The sequence below is a fragment of the Hippocampus comes genome, unplaced genomic scaffold, assembly GCF_001891065.2.
Source record: "Hippocampus comes isolate QL1 unplaced genomic scaffold, H_comes_QL1_v1.1 scaffold92, whole genome shotgun sequence".
In the NCBI taxonomy this organism is placed as follows: domain Eukaryota; kingdom Metazoa; phylum Chordata; class Actinopteri; order Syngnathiformes; family Syngnathidae; genus Hippocampus; species Hippocampus comes.
The window spans coordinates 1,285,338-1,304,612 of record NW_017805379.1 but is presented as its reverse complement, the minus strand read 5'-3'; the positions used below and the strand labels follow the sequence as shown (position 1 = coordinate 1,304,612).

The 19,275-nt window shown below is 42.7% G+C and overlaps 2 protein-coding genes across 3 annotated transcripts; both read left to right on the top strand.

The window, feature by feature from the left end:
• Positions 1-381: 381 nt before the first annotated feature.
• On the top strand, positions 382-13,650 carry usp40 (ubiquitin specific peptidase 40). Of its 2 annotated transcripts, XM_019872351.1 has the most exons (33): positions 382-1,115; positions 1,180-1,247; positions 1,324-1,437; positions 2,472-2,636; positions 2,724-2,870; positions 2,949-3,092; positions 3,512-3,640; positions 3,713-3,832; positions 3,908-4,015; positions 4,445-4,612; positions 4,695-4,830; positions 4,896-4,977; positions 5,112-5,286; positions 5,363-5,447; positions 5,523-5,593; positions 6,405-6,802; positions 7,010-7,160; positions 7,261-7,309; positions 7,617-7,670; positions 7,873-7,961; positions 8,095-8,190; positions 8,445-8,481; positions 8,562-8,626; positions 8,976-9,050; positions 9,139-9,342; positions 9,428-9,543; positions 9,809-9,874; positions 10,192-10,402; positions 11,160-11,255; positions 11,347-11,438; positions 12,027-12,175; positions 12,291-13,407; positions 13,458-13,650. In XM_019872351.1, exons 1-31 carry the CDS (start codon positions 905-907, stop codon positions 12,133-12,135), a joined length of 3,831 nt encoding a protein of 1,276 aa, XP_019727910.1. In that variant the 5' UTR covers positions 382-904; the 3' UTR covers positions 12,136-12,175; positions 12,291-13,407; positions 13,458-13,650. The 2 variants fall into 2 exon arrangements, with proteins under 2 accessions (XP_019727910.1, XP_019727909.1); XM_019872350.1 differs by having other exon boundaries at positions 383-1,115; positions 12,027-13,407.
• Positions 13,651-14,903: 1,253 nt separating this feature from the next.
• On the top strand, positions 14,904-16,762 carry LOC109517210 (fatty acid-binding protein, brain-like). The gene is made up of 4 exons (XM_019872236.1): positions 14,904-15,070; positions 15,554-15,726; positions 15,803-15,904; positions 16,519-16,762. Exons 1-4 carry the CDS (start codon positions 14,998-15,000, stop codon positions 16,567-16,569), a joined length of 399 nt encoding a protein of 132 aa, XP_019727795.1. The 5' UTR covers positions 14,904-14,997; the 3' UTR covers positions 16,570-16,762.
• The last annotated feature ends 2,513 nt before the right edge of the window (positions 16,763-19,275 follow it).

The window sequence follows — 19,275 nt, the reverse complement described above, 5'->3', positions numbered from 1 at the left end:
GTAGTCCTTGTTGTATAAAGTTGTATAACCTCAGAGTTTCATTGGGACTTTTTGGCCATTGAATATTTTTCATTTTTTTGATTTTTTTTTCATGTTATTGTGTATTCTATTCAAAATATATATTTTATGAAGACATTGAAAAAAATGCCATTAATTTAATTTAATTTAAAAGTACTTTACTTTTAATTAATATATTGTCTTTTTAATAATATATTGGAAATGGTGTGTGTGTGTGTGTGTGTGTGTGTGTGTATATATATATACACTGTCTTATTATTGTTGTAAGTCCTCCTCGACTTGGTGGATCTCTGGTGCGAGTCATGTCAAAAATAGAAAAACAGTAGAATTAAACAAAACCGGAAAAGTGTAAAACGTAATTGCAGGTAACGGATATGACGTCATTGTGTCATGCAAACAGGCCATGGGGTGGTTGAGTCTTGCCGGGTATGAAACTACAAGACCCACAATGCCTCGCGGCACGTTCCTGGCGAGAAACAAGATGGCTGCCCACTGTCCGCCGACGGCATTTGTATTTACATTGGCCGCTTTAAGATCTATATTCGAAAAGAAGGACGGCATAAACACAGTCGAATAAATAAACACTTGCACACTGTTCCTATTTCGGCACTCTTGCTCCGTTTTTTACTCGACGCCGTCCGTTACTGACAGACGGACTTTTTGTTTCCTTTTAGCTGAGCTGACGGGCCAGGTGAGCCGAACTTGTTAGTTTGAATTTTTGGACGCTTTCACACATCCCGGCCGGTCGCTATGTTCATCCCCGTCAAGTCGTCTTACTTCCGCGTGAGTCCGGCAATTGTCAACCGAGAACTGGGCAAGACCAAGATGAGATAGCGAGAGGCAGCGTGGCGCGTTTTCGAAGCAACATAAAAGCGAACGAAACGTCATGTTTGGGAATCTCTTTGAGGAGGATGGCAACGAGGGTGAAGCGGGCTTCTCTGTCTTCTCGACCTCTGGGGGGACCAGATTTGCCAAGGCGGGAGACGAGCCTCCGGCTCCCCGAGGAAGAAGCAAGCTGTGTGGCATTAGGAACCAGGGAGGGACGTGTTACCTCAACTCCCTGCTCCAGACCCTCCTGTTCACCCCCGAGTTCAGAGGTGAGGCTGCAGGTGTGAGCACAAAGATCTTGTTGTCTTGTTAATTTGTTTTTCGTGTCCGCAGAGGAGCTGTTCGCGTTGGGGACTGATGAATTAGGATGTCTTGAAGATAAAGACAAACCAGGGGCCAAAGTAAGTTCTGGAAAGTACAACAGCGCCCTAGTCTCTCCCCCCGTGAGGTGTCATGTTACAAGGGTTATTCCCACAGGTCCGTGTCATCCCCCTGGAGCTCCAGAGACTCTTCGCTCGTCTTTTGCTGGTGGACCAACAGAGCGCCTCCACGGCCGACCTCACTGACAGCTTTGGCTGGAACAGCAATGAGGTGTGTGCTCATTGACAAGATACAGAGTGAGGGACTTAAAAAGGCTCACAATCAACTACTTCAATGAATCAACACTATTCTAGCAATATTCAGACTTATTTTTCTCCAAATCGGCAACGTTATTCTGGCAATATAAAAAAAATGGAGAAAACTAGTATTTAATTCTGTAATTGTTAAGACAAGAAAAATGCTTTATTCTGCCAATTTTAAGATGCTTTACATAACAATACATTATTCTTGTAATATCGAATTATTTTCTCCAGCAATATGACTCAATTCTGAAACTATCGGGTCTTTTTTTTTTCTCTCGAATTTGAGACTTTATGTGGACCATATTATCCAATTCACCTTATTTTGCATTTTTAAAATTATTCAGGCACCTAGAGGTGTTTTTAATCCAAACAAGAAAATGATTTTTTTTCCCTCCAAACTTCATTTTGGTTATTTTAGGACCTTTTCTTGGGGAAAACATCACTCTCTTTTTTTGTTGCTTTTTTAAAGAGAACAAGTTATAAAAACTTTATTTGGGCTACTTGAATTCATGCTTCCAATATCAGTTGGATATACAGATTGGTAGGGGCTCTGAAATGGGTCAGTGTTCATACACAAAACACGTAGAGAGACTTAACGAGGCTCAGCTCACTTTTCTGATCTACCATCATAAATCAATCACTGGCGCTCGCCGTGCTGAGCAAGCCACACTGGATGCCGCAAAGAGGTCAGGCCCGTTGGGTGGAGCAATTCCATTTTGTCCAGAGGCACTCCAGCTGCGTTGGTTGCGTCAATACTTTGTAACCCAGGTAAGCTTTACCGTGGGTGGGGGGGAGTGTCGTGGAAGACCACCTTTACAGTTTAAGGCTCTGTTATGACATGCTTGTTGTTGACAATGCAACATTAGAAATGTCAGTTTGACAATGACAACATACAGATGCATAGAGGCTCTTTAACAGCTTCGAAAGGGTGGAATGTGACACCGATTAGACGTAGCGCCTCTTGAATTCTTAAATGTTGTCTTTGTACTGTGAAATCTACAGAGAACAAACCAGCACGACGTTCAGGAACTGAACCGGATTTTGTTTAGTGCTCTGGAAAAATCCCTTGTGGGCACCTCTGGCAGCACGCTCATCCGCCGCTTATACCACGGCACCATCGTCAACAGCATCGTCTGCAAGGAATGCGGCAACGTTAGCCAGCGACAGGTCCTCAACGCTCACTGACATGGTGTGTTTGCAAAACTGATTCCTTTCGACGGAAGCTAATGAATGTGTTGGCGCCCTCTACACCAGGAGGACTTCCTGGATCTGACGGCGTGCGTCTGCGGCGTGTCCGGCCTCGAGGAGGCTTTGTGTAGCATGTTTGTGGAGGAGGAGTTGTTCGAAGGCAATAATCTGTACAGCTGTGCAACATGTGACCGGCTGGTCACTGCTGCCAAGGTAAAAACGACTTTACTGTCCAGGTAAAACAAGTATGGTTTTCTTTTTCTTCTTTTTAATGGTTGTTCCTGTCCTCAGTCTGCCAAGTTGAAGAAGCTCCCCCCGTTCATGACCATGTCCTTACTGAGGTTCAGCTTTGACTGTAATAAGTTTGAGCGCTACAAGGAGACAGGCCGCTACAGCTTCCCCCTCACCATCAACCTGCGGCCATTTTGTGAACAGGTACAAACCCCAAACGCTAAACCCCGCCCCGCCTCTCCTTTCACAGGTTTAGTGCTTTGTCCAAAGCCATGTCTAATATGAAAATATTGTTGCCAAATCTGTTGTCGCGAGGAGTGACGCCGCATTTCGTCAGGCATAGTCCTGTCAAATGGATAAAGTGTTTTGTCGCCATGTTGTGGCACCTCTAGGCAATTAACTTTTTGGGTTGGGCAGATTTTTGCTGTCTGCAGCAAGGCTTGGTACCCACACTGTAACCATGAACCTTTGCTATTTGTGACTAAATCCTGCCGGAAATAGTGAAAATGCTCCATTAAATTAACTCCAGAAACTCACCTTTTTGTCTTTTTCAAGCTCTTTCGATAATGTTGCATGTCAAACCCAAATCAACAGCATAACACGGCCCTTTTGTGTCATTCCAGACCGACGGAGAAGATGCCGACTACTCCTACGAGCTGTTCTCCGTGATTATCCACAAGGGCGGCTGCTACGGCGGCCATTACCACGTTCACATCAAGGATATCGAGTGCCTCGGTTGCTGGGAGCCGGCGGTGAGGAGAAAAAAAAAAAAACTACAAAAAGCAGGATTGGATACCTGAATGAACCTCTGTGTCTTTTGTCAGGAGGAGGACAGCGACAAAAAAAAGACTCCTCCAAAGGCAAAGCGGGAAGTGAAGGACGTGTGCGAGACCAAACTGGATGAAAATGACCCTTTGTGCGTCCTCACTGCTATTATTGAGCAGGTATAGCAACAACAACCAAAAACACATTTTTTCTTGTCGGTGTTAGCGGTGGTGATTTCTTGACTTATTTTCTAGGAGCCATCCAAGAGCATCCGGTTGGACCAATTGGGTCAGAAAGTCATGGAGAAGGTCGGTTCCTCCTGGAGCAAAGCCTTTAAGAGAGACTATGGTCCCATTGGCAAGGTGGGTGTGTTTTAAATTATCACTTACAAAATGTGGGAAGTGTGAGGCAGAAGCTTTGTTGGCAAGATTACTCACACAACTTGGCTTGCAGGATATGGGCTTCAAGGAAGCATCAGTGTTGTTAGTTTTTTTTCCCCCTATTTCTAATTCCTTCACTTATTTAAAAAGCAGAAGACAGTGACATTACTTAAACCCAGTTTTGCTTCTTAACATTTTTTTCCTTTCTGCAGTTCGCTTTATTTCTCATAACCGAGCCACAAAAAAAAAAAAAAATTGACGGTCATTATTTTAAGTGGCTGACGATATAAGCGTGTCCTGCCTTGGGGGGGGGGGGTCATTCTAGTTTTCAGAATTCTTTCTTTTGCAAGAATGATTGTATCTTTGTCCAGTCAATCTGACCTGTTCCTGATTCCTTCTACGATCAAACAGTTCCTGCAGTCACACAATGATGTTTTCGTGTTGGTGAGCAACGGTACCCAAGTAGGGCTGAAGGCAGAAACACTCAGCCCCGTGAGCGAGCCCCCTTGTCCTGCTGACAACCCCACCGCTGCAGACCAAGAAGGTGGCACTGTTGCAGAACTGGAGGGCCACCAAGAGGTCCAATTGAACAATAATGAAAGGAATAAAATGACCCTCCTGGTGGATATTAAGTGATGAAATTCCTCTCCTATGTCTACAGGCTAGCCACTGGTTTGACTTGAATGACTCCACCGTGACGTCTATCCGAGCGTCGGACATCGAGAAGCAATTTCAGGGCAAAGAGAGCGCCTACATGCTGTTCTACAGGAAGAGTCAGCTGCAGCGGCCCACTGACGGTAAACAAACACGAAAACAACCCGACAAAACGACCAAAGAAACGAATGACTCTCTTGCTTTGCAGCTCTCAGCAACCCTCGCTATAAAGTTCCCCATCCACTCCTCCAGATGGCTCAGGACGAGAACATGAAGCTGCAGCAGATGCGGTACCGAAGCTCATTTTTTACAACCCCTATAAAGTCATAAGATGGCAGATTTAAAAAAAAAAAAAGTCCTGTTATAGCTGCAAACCACAAGACTTCACCGATGTGATCGAAGTCAACATTGTTCCCAATCACAGGGAGGAATATGAGGCCAGTCATAACCACATGGAGGTCCGTATCCACTTGGCGTCTTCCTACCGGCTGAGAAACGGAGCGCTGCAGCCAATCGACAGCGAGTCCAATGCCAGCAGCACTGCGCTTGTTTTTGATCGCAGAAAGACCGTCGGAGACCTGCGATTAGCTATTTATGAGGTGCTGATTCTCAAACGACATTTGAATTGATGACCGGCGGGCAGAAAACAAACGCCGTCTTTATCGTTATCATTAGCAACAAGAACAGTGGGAGGGCGACATGGTCTTGACCTTGGCCAAGATGCTTCCGGCGGGACTCCACCTCTACAACACTCTCACAGGTACGAACGGAACACCTCCGCAGTGTTACAATCGAGCATGCGTCTCTTAACTTGGGGATGTTTCACGTGTTACAGATGACAGTGTCTTGCTGTGCAGCGCAGGCATCGATACCACCCCTGACCTGTTTGTTTGGAACGGACGAGAGGTGAGAAATTAGTCCAAAATGAAATGAAAAAAAAAAAAAAGAAACTTGTCTTATGGAGAAATGTAGAGAAACGGCAATAAATAATGCTGACTGGACGAAGCTATTAAGTCTCACAGCTACCAGGAACAATTTTGAGCGATGTCACAACACAAGATTATCTTTTATACTGCGCCGGGCTTGTTTGGACTTAACACTTTAATTAATCTGAGAGACTGTTCGGGCGCACCTGTTCTGGTTAGCCACAGAGGACAAAAGGCCTCAACTAATTATTCAATGTCTGCGTGTGTATCAATGGAGATCATTGTGTGTATATATCAATGGAGATGATTGCATTTTTCATTCCTCTTTTCAGTGCGCCGCGGCATGAGACAAATAGGCTATGAAATATTTTCGAGCATTTTGAAGGATTTTTCAAGAGCCACAGAATATTAGGTTCTGTGATTATTATTATTATTATTATTATTATTATTATTATTACACACACACACACACACGCGGCAAACTGTGCATTTTTCGTCTGAAACGGTGCACTGCTTCCCCCTGCTGGCTGTTCGATTCATTGCTCCTCAAAGCGCTTGCAGTGCAAACGGCCACTGGGTCTTGAAATTAATTGTGCAATGAAATACCGTACAGTCGTTGTACACAATTACAACAATTTAACTAATAAATTGCCAATTTAAATTAAGAAGAAAATTTTTTGCCTCATTGGGTAAATTTGCAATGACATAACATTCAAATTCATTCATATTTTATTGATGTATTCATTTAAGAAAAACATTTTGACAAGTTAAAATAACTGTCATCTTTGCAGGTATGTGGTGCAGGTGTCCTAACCGGAGTCGAGTGGGAGCCACTGCTGCTCACCGTCGTCCGACCCTCCCTGGAGGCGCACGACGAACCAGAAGCTGCGGCGATCAACGAGACCGGCGACGACATGGACGGCGGGGGTCTCAAAAAGGAGGCGAGGGCGTTCGCCGGCGGCGCCACCCTCGGCGAAGTGCGGGAGGCCCTAGGCCAGCCCGCCGGCAGTCTGCTGTGCCAGGAACAGACTGGCGCCAAAGGAGGAGGAGAGTGCGGGGCAGGCGAGGGCGGAGGCGCCAGCGGGTGGCGGGTCTTTTCGCCCGACGACATGTTCCGGACCCTCAAGGAGCTGTCGCTTAAAGATGGAGACGCCATGCTGGTGCTAGAACCACAGTCTTTTGATGACAGGTAAATCGTGTGTGTGTGTGTGTGTGTGTGTGTGTGTGTGTGTGTGTAATTTTCTCAGGAAACAAATAAACAAACAAACAAAAAAAAAATCACTGATCCAAATTATTATTCACAACGGTTTCAAGACATTTTAGAGGTTGCAAAAAAACGGAACGTCATCATTTGTCATATATGTAGCCAAAGCTCTTTTGGGTCTGTTTTGCTCAGCATGTTCACCGTAAATGGAGACGTCGTCACCGTGATGACGCCGGCTGATTGTCGCTGGCTCCAAGTGGAGTTTCAACCGCAGGGTGGCCGCCTTGGAGGAGGCGACGAAGAGGACAGCCGGAGAGTCAAAGTTCCCGCCGCAGGAGATATGGTCAGCCATTTTCTTTGCTTTCTCTTCCTTTTGACCACTTCAAATCAAGCACTTAACATTGTGTGCGTGCGTGCGTGCGTGTGTGCGTGCCTGTCCACAGCTCTTGGGTGAGGTGAAACAGAGGGCCCTCAAGGAGCTGCAACTCCCAGGCAAGACGTTCAACTTTTATAAATGCCGCAATCCTCGGTTTGCGTCGGAGTTTCGTTCCTGCAACGTAACGTGAATTTTGGGGGCCGTAGTTCACCACAGGTCTACGCGGTAGTAAAGTCATAAGTCATTTTCGAGGTGGTATTTGTTGTCAAAAGTTTGAGAACCACTTATGAAGAGTATTTGGCCTTTCGGGTCGGCCAGCTTCCACCCGCACTTTTTAAGGGAGTTTAAATAAGGACGTGCAGTGACTCTTCATTTGGACTTAGTCAGTCTGTGCTGGTAAGTTTCCATTCCTCTCCTCACCAGGTGCAGAATACTGCCTGAGACAGATGGACATTACTGGGAAACTCCTTCCTCCAGGTAGTCTGTTTGATGAGTGTTGTTTCATGGCTGCACGCGGGCTGGGAACTCCCCCCATCCCCCCTCCATTTAGAAAATAACCACTTGCGCTCTGTCATTGTCAGCCCTCATTAAATTCTTAAAAGCTGTGACTGCCTTGTCATTTCCTACCATTTGAACATTGGCACGAGTTGTGACGCCTCCCCTCTGGTTATGTGAACAGTCAGCGAGGACCTGTGTGTGCGGGACGCCGGCGTGCGCCTCATGACTACCGTGATGCTTTGCGTGGGTCGTGCCCCTGAGCCTTCGCAGGTCTGTTTGTTTGTTAGATTTTTTTTTTTTTTGATGTCAACTCTATTAGCGCAGGTGGAGAACCCTCCAACCTTCTAAAAATAAGCATCAACTAGTGATTGATAGATGGCGTTTCTCTTTGTGTGCATTGCAGCTTTTTCTGCACTTCTCTGTGGGTTCACCGCCACCTTCTGGAATTGAGGAGATGGACATGGATATGAACATAGAAAAGACCTGCACCGTCAAAGAGGTAAAAACGTACAGTAATAAGGAATGCGACAGTTTTTGCATCATCAGTCTTATGCTGTATGCGCTTTGGCCACTTGGGGGCAGTATCATATCAAAGCATATAAATGGGAGTTTATTACAAAAAAAAAATGTTCAGTTGAGTTCTAAGTCAAGATACAACAATACTTGAAAGTACGACTGTGAAACCTCCTTTTTAACTTGTCCTTGCAAAAAGGATTTGAACGTAACTTCTTTTTTTTTTTTTTTAACTCGCAGTGTCTGCAGACGGTGCTGAACGCTGCCGGAATTGATGGTAAACTGTATTCTCCCTCCCGTTGTTTCGTTAACCATCAAATTTAGATTTTCTGATCGCAAAGGTTTCAATTTTTGCAGGCACCTATTGGCACTTGAGGCGGCTCGACTGGTGCGAGGAGGTGGGAGAGGCACTGAACGACGAGGTGGGTGTTCAAAGAACTGTGTTCTTGTTAGTTTTACACTTGAATTGTCGTCATCGTAGCTGGAGCGATTTATCATTTTCAGATCGAAATCCTGATCTCAGGAAACATGACTTGCCAGGCTTTTTAAAAGTAACGTGCCTCTTTAGTGTCCTTGCATTAGAGTATTAGCTTTTAATGTTATGATGGTGTGATGTACCGTTATCTACTGTCAGGTTTGTAAATGTTGAAATTGTTCATAATAGAGTTTTGTATGTAGAATTTGGGGGAGACAAATAATTGCATCAAATTGAGTAACTTGATGTGTGGAAGGTTTCCTGGGAAAACTGTTTGTGTTTGTGACACTCCTCAGGATGCGTCTCTGGCAGAGATGAAGATAAACAACGGAGAGACACTCGTCATCTCAGAGGGACGACTTCCTCCAAAAGTAATTTCATCTTGTCGTATTTATAATGCCTGCAGGTTCGTCCCCCCTTTGTATCGTCATCTTTAGTCATTTTTTTTTTTCCAATCAGGGGTTTCTCGAGCTCTCCGTATGGCTCTATCGGGTTGCCGTTTCCATAGCAACAGATGTGAACCACACAGAAAACGGCCACGCCGAGGAGCAGATGGCGGAGGACCACGCCGCAGATCAAACTAATTCTCACCCGTCCGATCTGATCAGTGTCGGCAAGGTGGAGATATCAGCGGAAGTCACCCTGGCCGACCTCAAGACTCAGGTTACTCTGGGAGTCTGCGATCGAGTCACGCTCACATTAATATGATTTTGAAACCATTTGTGTCTCTATTTGTGTACTGTACTAGGTGTTGACGCTTCCAGCTTTTCAGAATGCGTGCGTGCCCGCCACTTTCCTGCGTGTGTGGGAGATGGAAGGACGCAAACTGGCTCGCGTCCTCAGAGGAAACCAAATCACACTCAGGCAAAGACACACACCTGATTTTTACCCACCCGAAAGTATTCACAACGCTTCTTTTTTTTTTTTTCCCCCTTCATTTTATCTTACAGGCAGATTCCAAAATGTCGCGCATTATTTCAAATGTGTGTTAAAAAAAAAAGTTAATTATGTATTATGTATTCACAGTCTTCGCTCAATCATCTGGTTGATGCCCCTTTGGCAGCAATTCGATTCCATTGGACTATACATGATTCTGTCAAGGTAATGTCACTTGATGCTCTGTCTCCAGGAAGCTAAAGATAACCAGCGGCACAAATATTTGTGTGCAACGGCTGTTAAAAGAGGAGGCTCTCAGGTAAAATACATTTCCTTTTTTTTTCCTTCCTGATTTTTGCTTTGGTGTTTATGTTGCCCTTTGAGTTAAAAAAACCCATCAAATCCGTCATCTGCCCAAGCCTCGTAGTGATAACAGTAATACATTTAAAATTACCTTTTTTTTTTTTTTTTTTTTTTTTTTTTTTAAATTGCAAAATTTGTACAAGCTACTCAAGTCAAATAACTGTTAAACAACTGTCATGGTGCATGAAGAAGAATCCACCGAGGCCATGCATATTTGAGTTGAATATGTCGTTGCATAATTTAACTAACATAGATGTTCTTGGTTTGATGAAGCCCCAAGGAAATAGTGCTGAATATTAAGATGGGCGTCCCGGGACAGAGCTGCTACCACCCGGCGGAGGAGCTGATCTGGAACGCATCGTGCGACTCGTCGGCTGTCGGCCTGCGCGCCTTCGTGGCCGAGAGCTACGGCCTGCCTGCTGACTCTCTTCTTTTGGCCAAGCAGCAGCCACACAAACACACGTGGGAGGAAATCGGCAGCTGGGTGAGACGTCAAGGAATTAGAGTTGCCCCGCTTTGCGCAGGGGCATCAGGACCGAACCTCCGATGTGAAAATTCATGCGTCATTGAAAGCCACTCTAAAAAGGTTTGTAATTGCCAATAGATTCCACAAGGTGGCGGCAAAGCACTATTTGAAGCTCAACTCACATTGTATTTTGGCAATGAGTCCACTAGATGGCACCAGTGAAATACTTTCAAAATAGGCTGGGCTTTGGCCTCACCACGGTAGAGGTCAAACAAGTTCTCGATTTAATTCAGTGACCTAAAAAAATGCTCAAGGATTTATTTTTCTGCCTCAGTTAACCGTTTTTGTTCTCATTGTCACTAAAGCAAGTCAAGCCAGCCACAACATGGAATGTAAGACCTGTGGTGGGGGAGGGATTACGGTTTTTGTCACCCGCATTCACTTAAGATAAGAAAACCTTTATTTGTCTCACAATGGAGAAATTCGCAATTTACAGCAGCAAAATTATTTATTATAAATTAAGTAAGAAATAAACACTTAAAAATGTATTTGCAGCTTTATTTATTTTACATTTTTTTGTAGGCGGTTGTTGTGGCAACTCCCACTTGTCATGGAAAATAATTATTCCCCACCTCAAGATGTTTTTTAATTGCATTTATAATGAGCATCAATTATATGCGGATATTCACTATATGCGGGTCAGCTTGGTCCCAACTCCCCAACAACAGCTGGAGGACCACTGTACTCAATTTATTTTTTTGTATTTTTGTTACAGAGCAGCCAGCTGTCTAGGAAGAAAAAGAAGAAAAAGACAGGTTCACTATTAGGAGCACCATTTCATCTCAAAGATGGTGATGTGATAGGTGTCAGGGTAAAAAAAACTAATCAAAAGAAACACAATTTGGGAAAAAAAATACATTGACTGTTTTTGAATTTTTATATTTGATGTTTCCTGTTTGCAGAATCTTTTAATTGACGACAAGGACTTCTACACTCGGGAGAATGAACAAAGCCAGCAGGGGCTCGGAGAGCAGGCGGAGCAACAAAGCATAGGGTAGCATTTTTATTTTTAACTGCTTGAATCAATCCATTTTTTTTTTTTTTTTGCCTGTTTTTGAAAAATGCAATCAAAAAAAATACCTGTAAAAATGAACTTTATATCGCTGTTAAATTGCTAGTTTTAAGTCATTGTTATTGACAACAAAGGTCATTAGAGAGCAATTCAAAATTTTATGAATATTTCTTTTTCCCAGTCATTTCAAACATTTTTATTCGGCAGTTCAACAGATGCAGAACAATGTAACACAGTCAACTAGTACTCAAAATGGAGCCCTCGGGAATTATGAATCCGCCTCAAAATGTAAACAACCATTTTGAAGTTATGATCCTACATACGGCCTTCGCATCATCGCTACTTGCAAATGTGCAATTGATTTATTAGCGGCTAAGACGCTATTGCTTACGTGGGCAGGCGCTGCAAACTCTGCTCGCATTTTCATATTTATGGTTACTTTTAACTCGCAAGCCAAAACTAGATGGAAAAGCTGGACCGATTCGCTGTTGTCCCGCACGTTTTCGCCATGTTCAATGGAGTCTGATGGAATTTTGGACTTGTATTAATTTTTTTTTTTTTTTTTTTTAGAGAGCGGGCTGGAGGCTCAAACTGCGCTGGATCACAAACAAAGGCGACCAAGAGGCCAGAGGTGCCGCTGTCCATCAATGTCGGTGTCTTTAGTAGCCATTGCCACTAGCACACAGTGGATGCGTCGTCGTAGTCCACACACGCACGACGTAAGGTGCCATGTTGCATTCAGGACAATCCTCTAATCATAACCGGAAAGGTCAGGGTTCAGTGAGCAGCCACTTAAGACTCAATAACACTGTTTATTGTTTAATCCAGGATGAGGATGATGATGATGATGATGATGACGACGACAGATGATGTAATGCTCTAAAAGGCAGAGAGAGGGGAGAAGAGGCCTTTACTGTACATTGACGAGCATCAGTGCCGTTTACCCTCCCTACCTCACTCTTCTTTGCCTTGCTGTCTACCTCGGCTGCCCTCCCCCCCATCTTTTTTTAATCTCATCAAACCACCAACAAGCCCTGAAATATTAAAGGTCCCATGCAACAATTTTTATGAAATGGTTTTTCAATATCCTTTTCTCAGATTTGTAAAATAACTTGGATTGAAAATGAGCAGGATGCCGTTACTTTAGCTATTTTTATTGGTCAGAAATTATGGTAATTTTTTTATGGTCTTTTTTTCTTATTAATATGTAAATGAACTTTTCTCTGATTGGATCTTTGTTCTACTTAATTTGTTATGGAAAAATGGAATTCAGTGTGCCGTCGGTGCAACTGTGGCCAGCCACGGTGCACGCTGCCATAGCCACGGCAGGGTGAAGGCCAGATCCCTCACTAAGGACATTTTTCCACATCCATGGTGACGCACAGCGAACTCGTGATCACCAAAAATGATGCCGTTTATTTCTTAACTCCTCAGAGATTGGCAGCTGATGCATAGTTTTAGCTTTGCACAAGAAACTGGTGCAATGCTTGCCGTTGGAGATTTTTTTCCTGAGTTGCGTGAGTGTGGAGCAACACTAAAGTGGGCATGCACTTGAATATTGAGTCACGATCCTCTTGTCACAACAGCGCAGAATTCATTCGAATCAGCCCGCTTCTCCGTGCAAATGACAAACTGCATATGTGTTGAATTTTAAACCGTGTCACTCGCATTTTTACCAAAATTACACAGTGGAAAAAATTATTTTGGTAGCATGGGACCTTTAATAATACATTTGTTGGCTTTTTAAGTATTTGGGGGGAAAAGCAATTGTCATTTAATGAATGGTTTAAAAGAGCTGAAAAAGTATTAGCAGGGGCACCAATATTTTTTGTGGGGGGACAACCATTTTGTGGTGATCTGCAAAAGTAAACATTTATGTATTGATCTCGGAATATTCTTGCATGCGCTATATGAACTTGTAATTAATCTAACATTTTTGGACAAGAAAGGTGTTTGTTTTGTTTTGTTGCTTAATTAATCTAACATTTTTGGACAAGAAAGGTGTTTTTTTTGTTTTGTTTTTTGTTGCATACTGTAATAATCTCGCCATGAGCAGTGCCAAGAATTTGCACGGAATTTCTTTTCTTATGCCTGATCATAAAATGATCAGTACATTTTATTTTTGGAGTATTTTACTCAGATTTTACTGTAAAATGTGTTATCCACATCTCAAATAAAAGGGTATCACACTTTTTTTTTTTTTTTGTAGTTCACTACTTTTACCAGTGGTTGTCTGCGCCCTCCAAAGGTCCAATGAGAAGGCCACGTCTAACTTCCTTGACCACACGCCAGTTTCCAAATGAACGCGTCCTTTGAATCTGGCCGACAAATTTGGCCTTCGTTTCCATGGAGAAGGCCCCTAAATGAAGGCCGCTTCCAAGCACGCTTTCATAGGCTGCATACGTAGCCACTCTTCTTCCACACTTCAACACCTCGTCTCTTTTACCAGTCGAGCACATTGCTGCCATCTAGCGGCGGTACCGAAGACAACCAAATGCGAGTCGCGAGGCTTGTCCCAAATTCGCCACAGAAGCCACATGATGAGGAGCGTTTGAAGGACCCAGCCTGCGAGGGGTCTTTCGGGAAGACACGTTTTACGAATTTGGACACAGCTCGTATGTGTGGGGGTTCCCGGAACATTGGGAAATTGACGATGACTACACAACGGCCGGTTCATTCCAGCCCTGACATGGCTCAGCGGTTTAAAAAATATAATTTATAGGCCTTAAAACCTAATTCATCCGATGTAATTTTAAGTACCGGCACACAGGTCTATCTTTTAGCAATAATTGCACACTACTGTTCACCAAAAACTTGATAAGGTACCCTGAATGCACAACAATACCACGGCAAGGGACTTCAGCCGACACGCCTGGCCAAGTTCGCTCGACCAGAATCGTACTGTGTCAGACGCAACAAAAAAAAACCTAAGCCTGCAGGCTGCAACATGTATTTATGAATCATCGGATCATTGCTTGTTCTTTGTGTCTAATCGCATCTGAACCGCAACTGGATTGCTCTGACATATAAAAAGCCCAAATAAGTGTGTGTTTCTCTGAGATTTACATGTTTTGAGTTTGTGTATTAAGAACATACAGTAATAGACTTTCATTATTGATGTTATGAGCAATTTTAGCAGTAACTGTCACTCGCAGTGGATGGCATACTGTGGCACCGCACAATATTTAGAAGTTATCCATTGCTCTTGCTCTATAACTGTACGTATTTAAATGTGGTTTAATTTGGGTTATATATATAACACAACTATAAAAGACAACTACTTAAAGTGGCGGTCACCCTACGAGCCCCATCCACATGTATCTGCCATTCACGGACTTTTCTCTATTTGGACCAATCAGAGACGACATCTCGCTATTGGGCGTCCAATTGGATTTCTAGCTTCATCTCAAGAGCCCGCCTTTCATCTGAATTATTTATTGCCTGGAGCAATCTGCACCGGCACGGACAACACAGAAGCCAGAGATTTAAGTGGTGTGACCCGTTCATGCGTCGTCTCCATTTTGACTGAAAAGCTGCAAAAATGGTAGATGCTTTCTGCGCGAAGTGGAAACTGGTGCACAGCGAGAAATTTGAGGATTACATGAAGGCGCTCGGTGAGTAGTTTATTCTAAAGTGTGTCAAGGCTGCTGCCGTCGGGCGGAGTTGTTGCATCTCCAAAAGCATGACTTTCCAGAAAACAAACAAACAAACAAAGACGGCATGTTTGTTCAGCCTTGAACATTGCATCGGCAAAGAGAGCAAGCAATGTTCAGATACAATGTTCAAGACTTTAGTTCGGTCATTAACGTGTACTAATAATACACACACACAAACACACGCGGCGACTGACTAATAGCAGAAATTAGTGAAAAATTAAGTGGACCTAATTTTGAAACTGAAAGTTTAGGCTTGACGCCAACGTTTTTTTTTTCATTTTAAACCAATGCTCCATAGCGCTATTTATGCCATTTGAAAATATTGATAAATTCGTCAACTTTTACCCTCGACGCACAACGATTTTGAATATGTCTACAGTTTTACTTATTTATATTATCATTTTGTTGTTCCAAAAAAAACCCTAAAATAAATCACACTAGGAGTGGATGCTATCACAAGAAAAGTGGGCATTGCGACCAAACCCACAGTGGTGATCAGCAAGGATGGGGACAAAGTGGTGGTGGAGACTCTGAGCACCTTCCGCAACACCAAACTCAGTGCCAAACTGGGAGAGGAGTTTGATGAAACGACGCCGGACGACCGAAAAGTCAAAGTAATGTCAACGCCTCAATGCAAAATTATAATAGATCGATCATTTTGACGAGCACTCATTTGCATTTTTGTTTCAGTCCACCTTCACCGTGGAAAACGGCAAATTTGTGCAAGTGCAAAAATGGGACGGCAAAGAGACCACGTTTGTCCGAGAGATCAAGGATGGGAAGATGGTGATGGTGAGATGACGTCATAAATACTGCCTTGCCTTGACTTGTGAGTTTCATTTATTCTGTGACCACACCACGCTCTTAACTCAAAATGGTTGTCTCTCAAATCATCTTCCCCCTCTGAGATGAATGGAAATACCATTAATCCGTTCCAGTGCCCCCCAAAAAACATCAACATTTTTGTCAAATGTGTTTTTTTTAAAAAAAAAAAAACATTGGATGAGAAATTTTTGTACTTAAAGAAAAAAAAAAATCATTCATAACGTAATTAAAAAGGTAGCGAAGAACGAAACACTTTGAGCTGTATGACTTTGTATATGGTGTGCATGCTTTGGCCACCAGGTGGCGGTTAATACATAAACTCGCAACATGTAAATTTGATGATAAAACAGAAGTCTGTCGCAACTACGCAACAGTTAACAGTAGTTGTTTATTGCGGAGGGTGAAGAATATAATCCCATGTGTTTAAGCATGTGTTGCGACCGCTCGTGTTCATTGATTTAAAATGGCTCGCATCTTAAAAAACTCACAAGTTGGGTCACTCGTAAGTCGAGGCACCACAGTATGACAATGCTGATCAATAATATGTTCCCGTCTTTATTGTTGTTGTTTTTTTTCCGCAGACTTTGACGTTTGACGGCGTCGAGGCCGTGCGCACGTATGAGAAAGCCTAATTTTTACGACCGTTGGTTCGCAAGGAACGCTTTGCTGTTTTTATGTGATTGTTTGCACTTCCAATCGTGTTTTAACCTGTTAGACGGCAGCGTGAAACATTTGGAGTCATTGGGGTTTTAAAAATTGAAAGAAAAATGTTGAAGAGCATTTAACCTGCAAATGTTTCAATAAAGCAAAATGTTGATTGTTGAATATTTTCGGCGGGACCCACTCTTTGCTCCAGATTAACCCTTGAGAGCGCCTGGTGGCATTTTGTACCATGTGACACAAAAAACATTTGTCCTGAGTTACATTCGGTAACTTGCGCTCTCTTTTTTTCATTCATGTATGGAAAAAAAAATAAAATATTCGACGTTAAGAGTTGTAATGCATCCAACTTCAGAAGCGGAAACCTGCAAATGTTTCAATAAAGCAAAATGTTGATTGTTGAATATTTTCGGCGGGACCCACTCTTTGCTCCAGATTAACCCTTGAGAGAGCCTGGTGGCATTTTGTACCATGTGACACAAAAAAACATTTGTCCCGAGTTACATTCGGTAACTTGCGCTCTCTTTTTTTCGTTCATGTATGGAAAAAAATATATATATATTCGACATTAGAGTTGTAATGCATCCAACTTCAGAAGCGGGATTATTTCACTTCAAAATCTGTGGAGTGCTGTACCTGGATTTGATTTGTGGATGCTCATCTTTTTCCCCAAAATATAATTGTTGAGTTGTTATTACACAATACTTACTGTGATGTTTTTTATTTTTTAAAATCTTGCATACAAGAAATACACAACAAAAATATTGCAAGCATCGGTTTCATTGTCACTTCAACTTTTCTCTCAAAAAATGGCAACGGCACTTTTTAAGTACACTGAACTTACTGTTTCGAGCGAGACGCGACCACAACATCCATGTAAAATAAAGAAAAATAAAGCTTACTAACTGAAGCATCTTCATTTTTTTTCAATTTGCCACTTGTAAATTGCATTCTCCCGCATTGCGATGTCCATTTGAATCCGCCGAATCGTCCAGCCCTACTTTATTATTATTTTTTTACCCATTCAAAGCATGCAGCGAAATGTTCCATGGAAATAAATGCCAATTTTCTTCCGGCAATGATCTCAGCATAAACAAACGTCGCCTCTTAAGTTACAAACTACAATTTCACCGCTTTCATTTGGGAAGATTTGGAGAGTGAATCTCTCATTCAAAGCATGAAGCAAAAATAAATCTGTTCCCCATTGGGTTCTTCCGCATTGGGTGCCTCGTGACTGACAAGGGAGAGTCCGTATGTTGTGAGACAGGAGCTTTCAAGGGTTAATATGGTCTGACTCGGCCAAATAAAAGCCTCACTGTGTCGTTAGAAAAAGGGTGAAACGAACAACGTCACAGTCATGATTGTGTCGATGTGCGCACAGCCGATTGGAAAAAAAAAACAGAGCGGACAGGGCGGCCCCTGTGCCTCTGCCAGGTGACAGCTGCAGAGGCCAGCGCGACCGGGCGGCGTGAACGACCTGCAGTGAACCCTGCGGAATCGACACACGCTGATGTCACTAATCCGATTTAGGCCGTGGTGTCATGACGCGGAGGCAACATGCGATGGTGCCGACCAACCCTGAGCGACTGGCCTGATGCGCTCAATGCGCATTGGAAAACGCAACACAAAAGAAGAGCCACGGACAAGTTGAAGCTCGATTTAGTGACGTCATCCGTCATCCTCGGCAGCGTGAATCGTATTGGACCGCGGGGGAGCTCTTTTCTTGCCGCTGCCAACTTTGCTCTGATCGCACAAAGAAAGGACGTGCGCCGACTGGAGTGGAACTCCGCCTCGACGCAGGCTTCATTGATTTTGATTGATTACTCTGCCAAAAAGTTTGTCATAAAACGAGCCAAGAGGGTTAAGTAAGACACAATAAAGAAAAAGGAAAGGGTGAATGAATATATCATCACAAAACGTTTTTGTTTTTTTTACATGACCGCAATTAAGTGTCTTCTTCAAAAGGGTGAATGAATATATCATCACAAAACGTTTTTTTTTTTCTTTTCACATGACCGCAAGTGTCTTCCCTTCAAGCCCCGACAGAACTGTTCTTCAGAAATGCGCTCGCTTCAAACAGTTTGGTGCCACTCCCAGTTGGAGGTGACGAGGAACGTCGAAAATAAAAGAAACTTACACCATGTATTTAAACAAACTACATTGTTTCGATTTACAAAAGGGCACTAGCTTGATGCTAATGCACAAGACAAAACGTCATTGACCGGCTCATGAAATTAGCATAGATGTAATAATTCTAAATTTTGAACAATTTTAGATTTGTACAAAACTTCTTTAAAAACTGCTTGGTCAAAAACTGGACAACTTGGTCAATTTGACCCAGTTTTTATTTTTGACCCAAATTGTTTTTGTTTTTTTGACCAAGCATTTTGAAGGGTAAAGCAATTGTAAAACCCAAGTAAAATGATTAAAAAAAAAAAAATAGAATTCAGTCATTTACATAACATTTTTTTTGTTTTTTTACGGTAACTTGAGTCTGTTTGAACAATTTAAAGTTTTGAAGGGTAAAGCAATTGTAAAACCCAAGTAAAATGATTAAAAAAAAAAAAATAGAATTCAGTCATTTACATAACATTTTTTTTGTTTTTTTACGGTAACTTGAGTCTGTTTGAACAATTTAAAGTGATTAAAATACCTGTATTACCATAAAAAAAAAAAGT

Excerpts from the sequence above, each read along its gene's own strand:
- usp40 (XM_019872351.1), top strand. The coding sequence starts at position 905 with ATGTTTGGGAATCTCTTTGAGGAGGATGGCAACGAGGGTGAAGCGGGC. Across the intron at positions 5,287-5,362 it reads TGCGATTAGCTATTTATGAG|CAACAAGAACAGTGGGAGGG; the intron begins GTGCTGATTCTC and ends CGTTATCATTAG. Across the intron at positions 8,482-8,561 it reads GAACGCTGCCGGAATTGATG|GCACCTATTGGCACTTGAGG; the intron begins GTAAACTGTATT and ends CAATTTTTGCAG.
- LOC109517210 (XM_019872236.1), top strand. The coding sequence starts at position 14,998 with ATGGTAGATGCTTTCTGCGCGAAGTGGAAACTGGTGCACAGCGAGAAA. Across the intron at positions 15,727-15,802 it reads CGGACGACCGAAAAGTCAAA|TCCACCTTCACCGTGGAAAA; the intron begins GTAATGTCAACG and ends TTTTTGTTTCAG. Across the intron at positions 15,905-16,518 it reads AGGATGGGAAGATGGTGATG|ACTTTGACGTTTGACGGCGT; the intron begins GTGAGATGACGT and ends TTTTTTCCGCAG.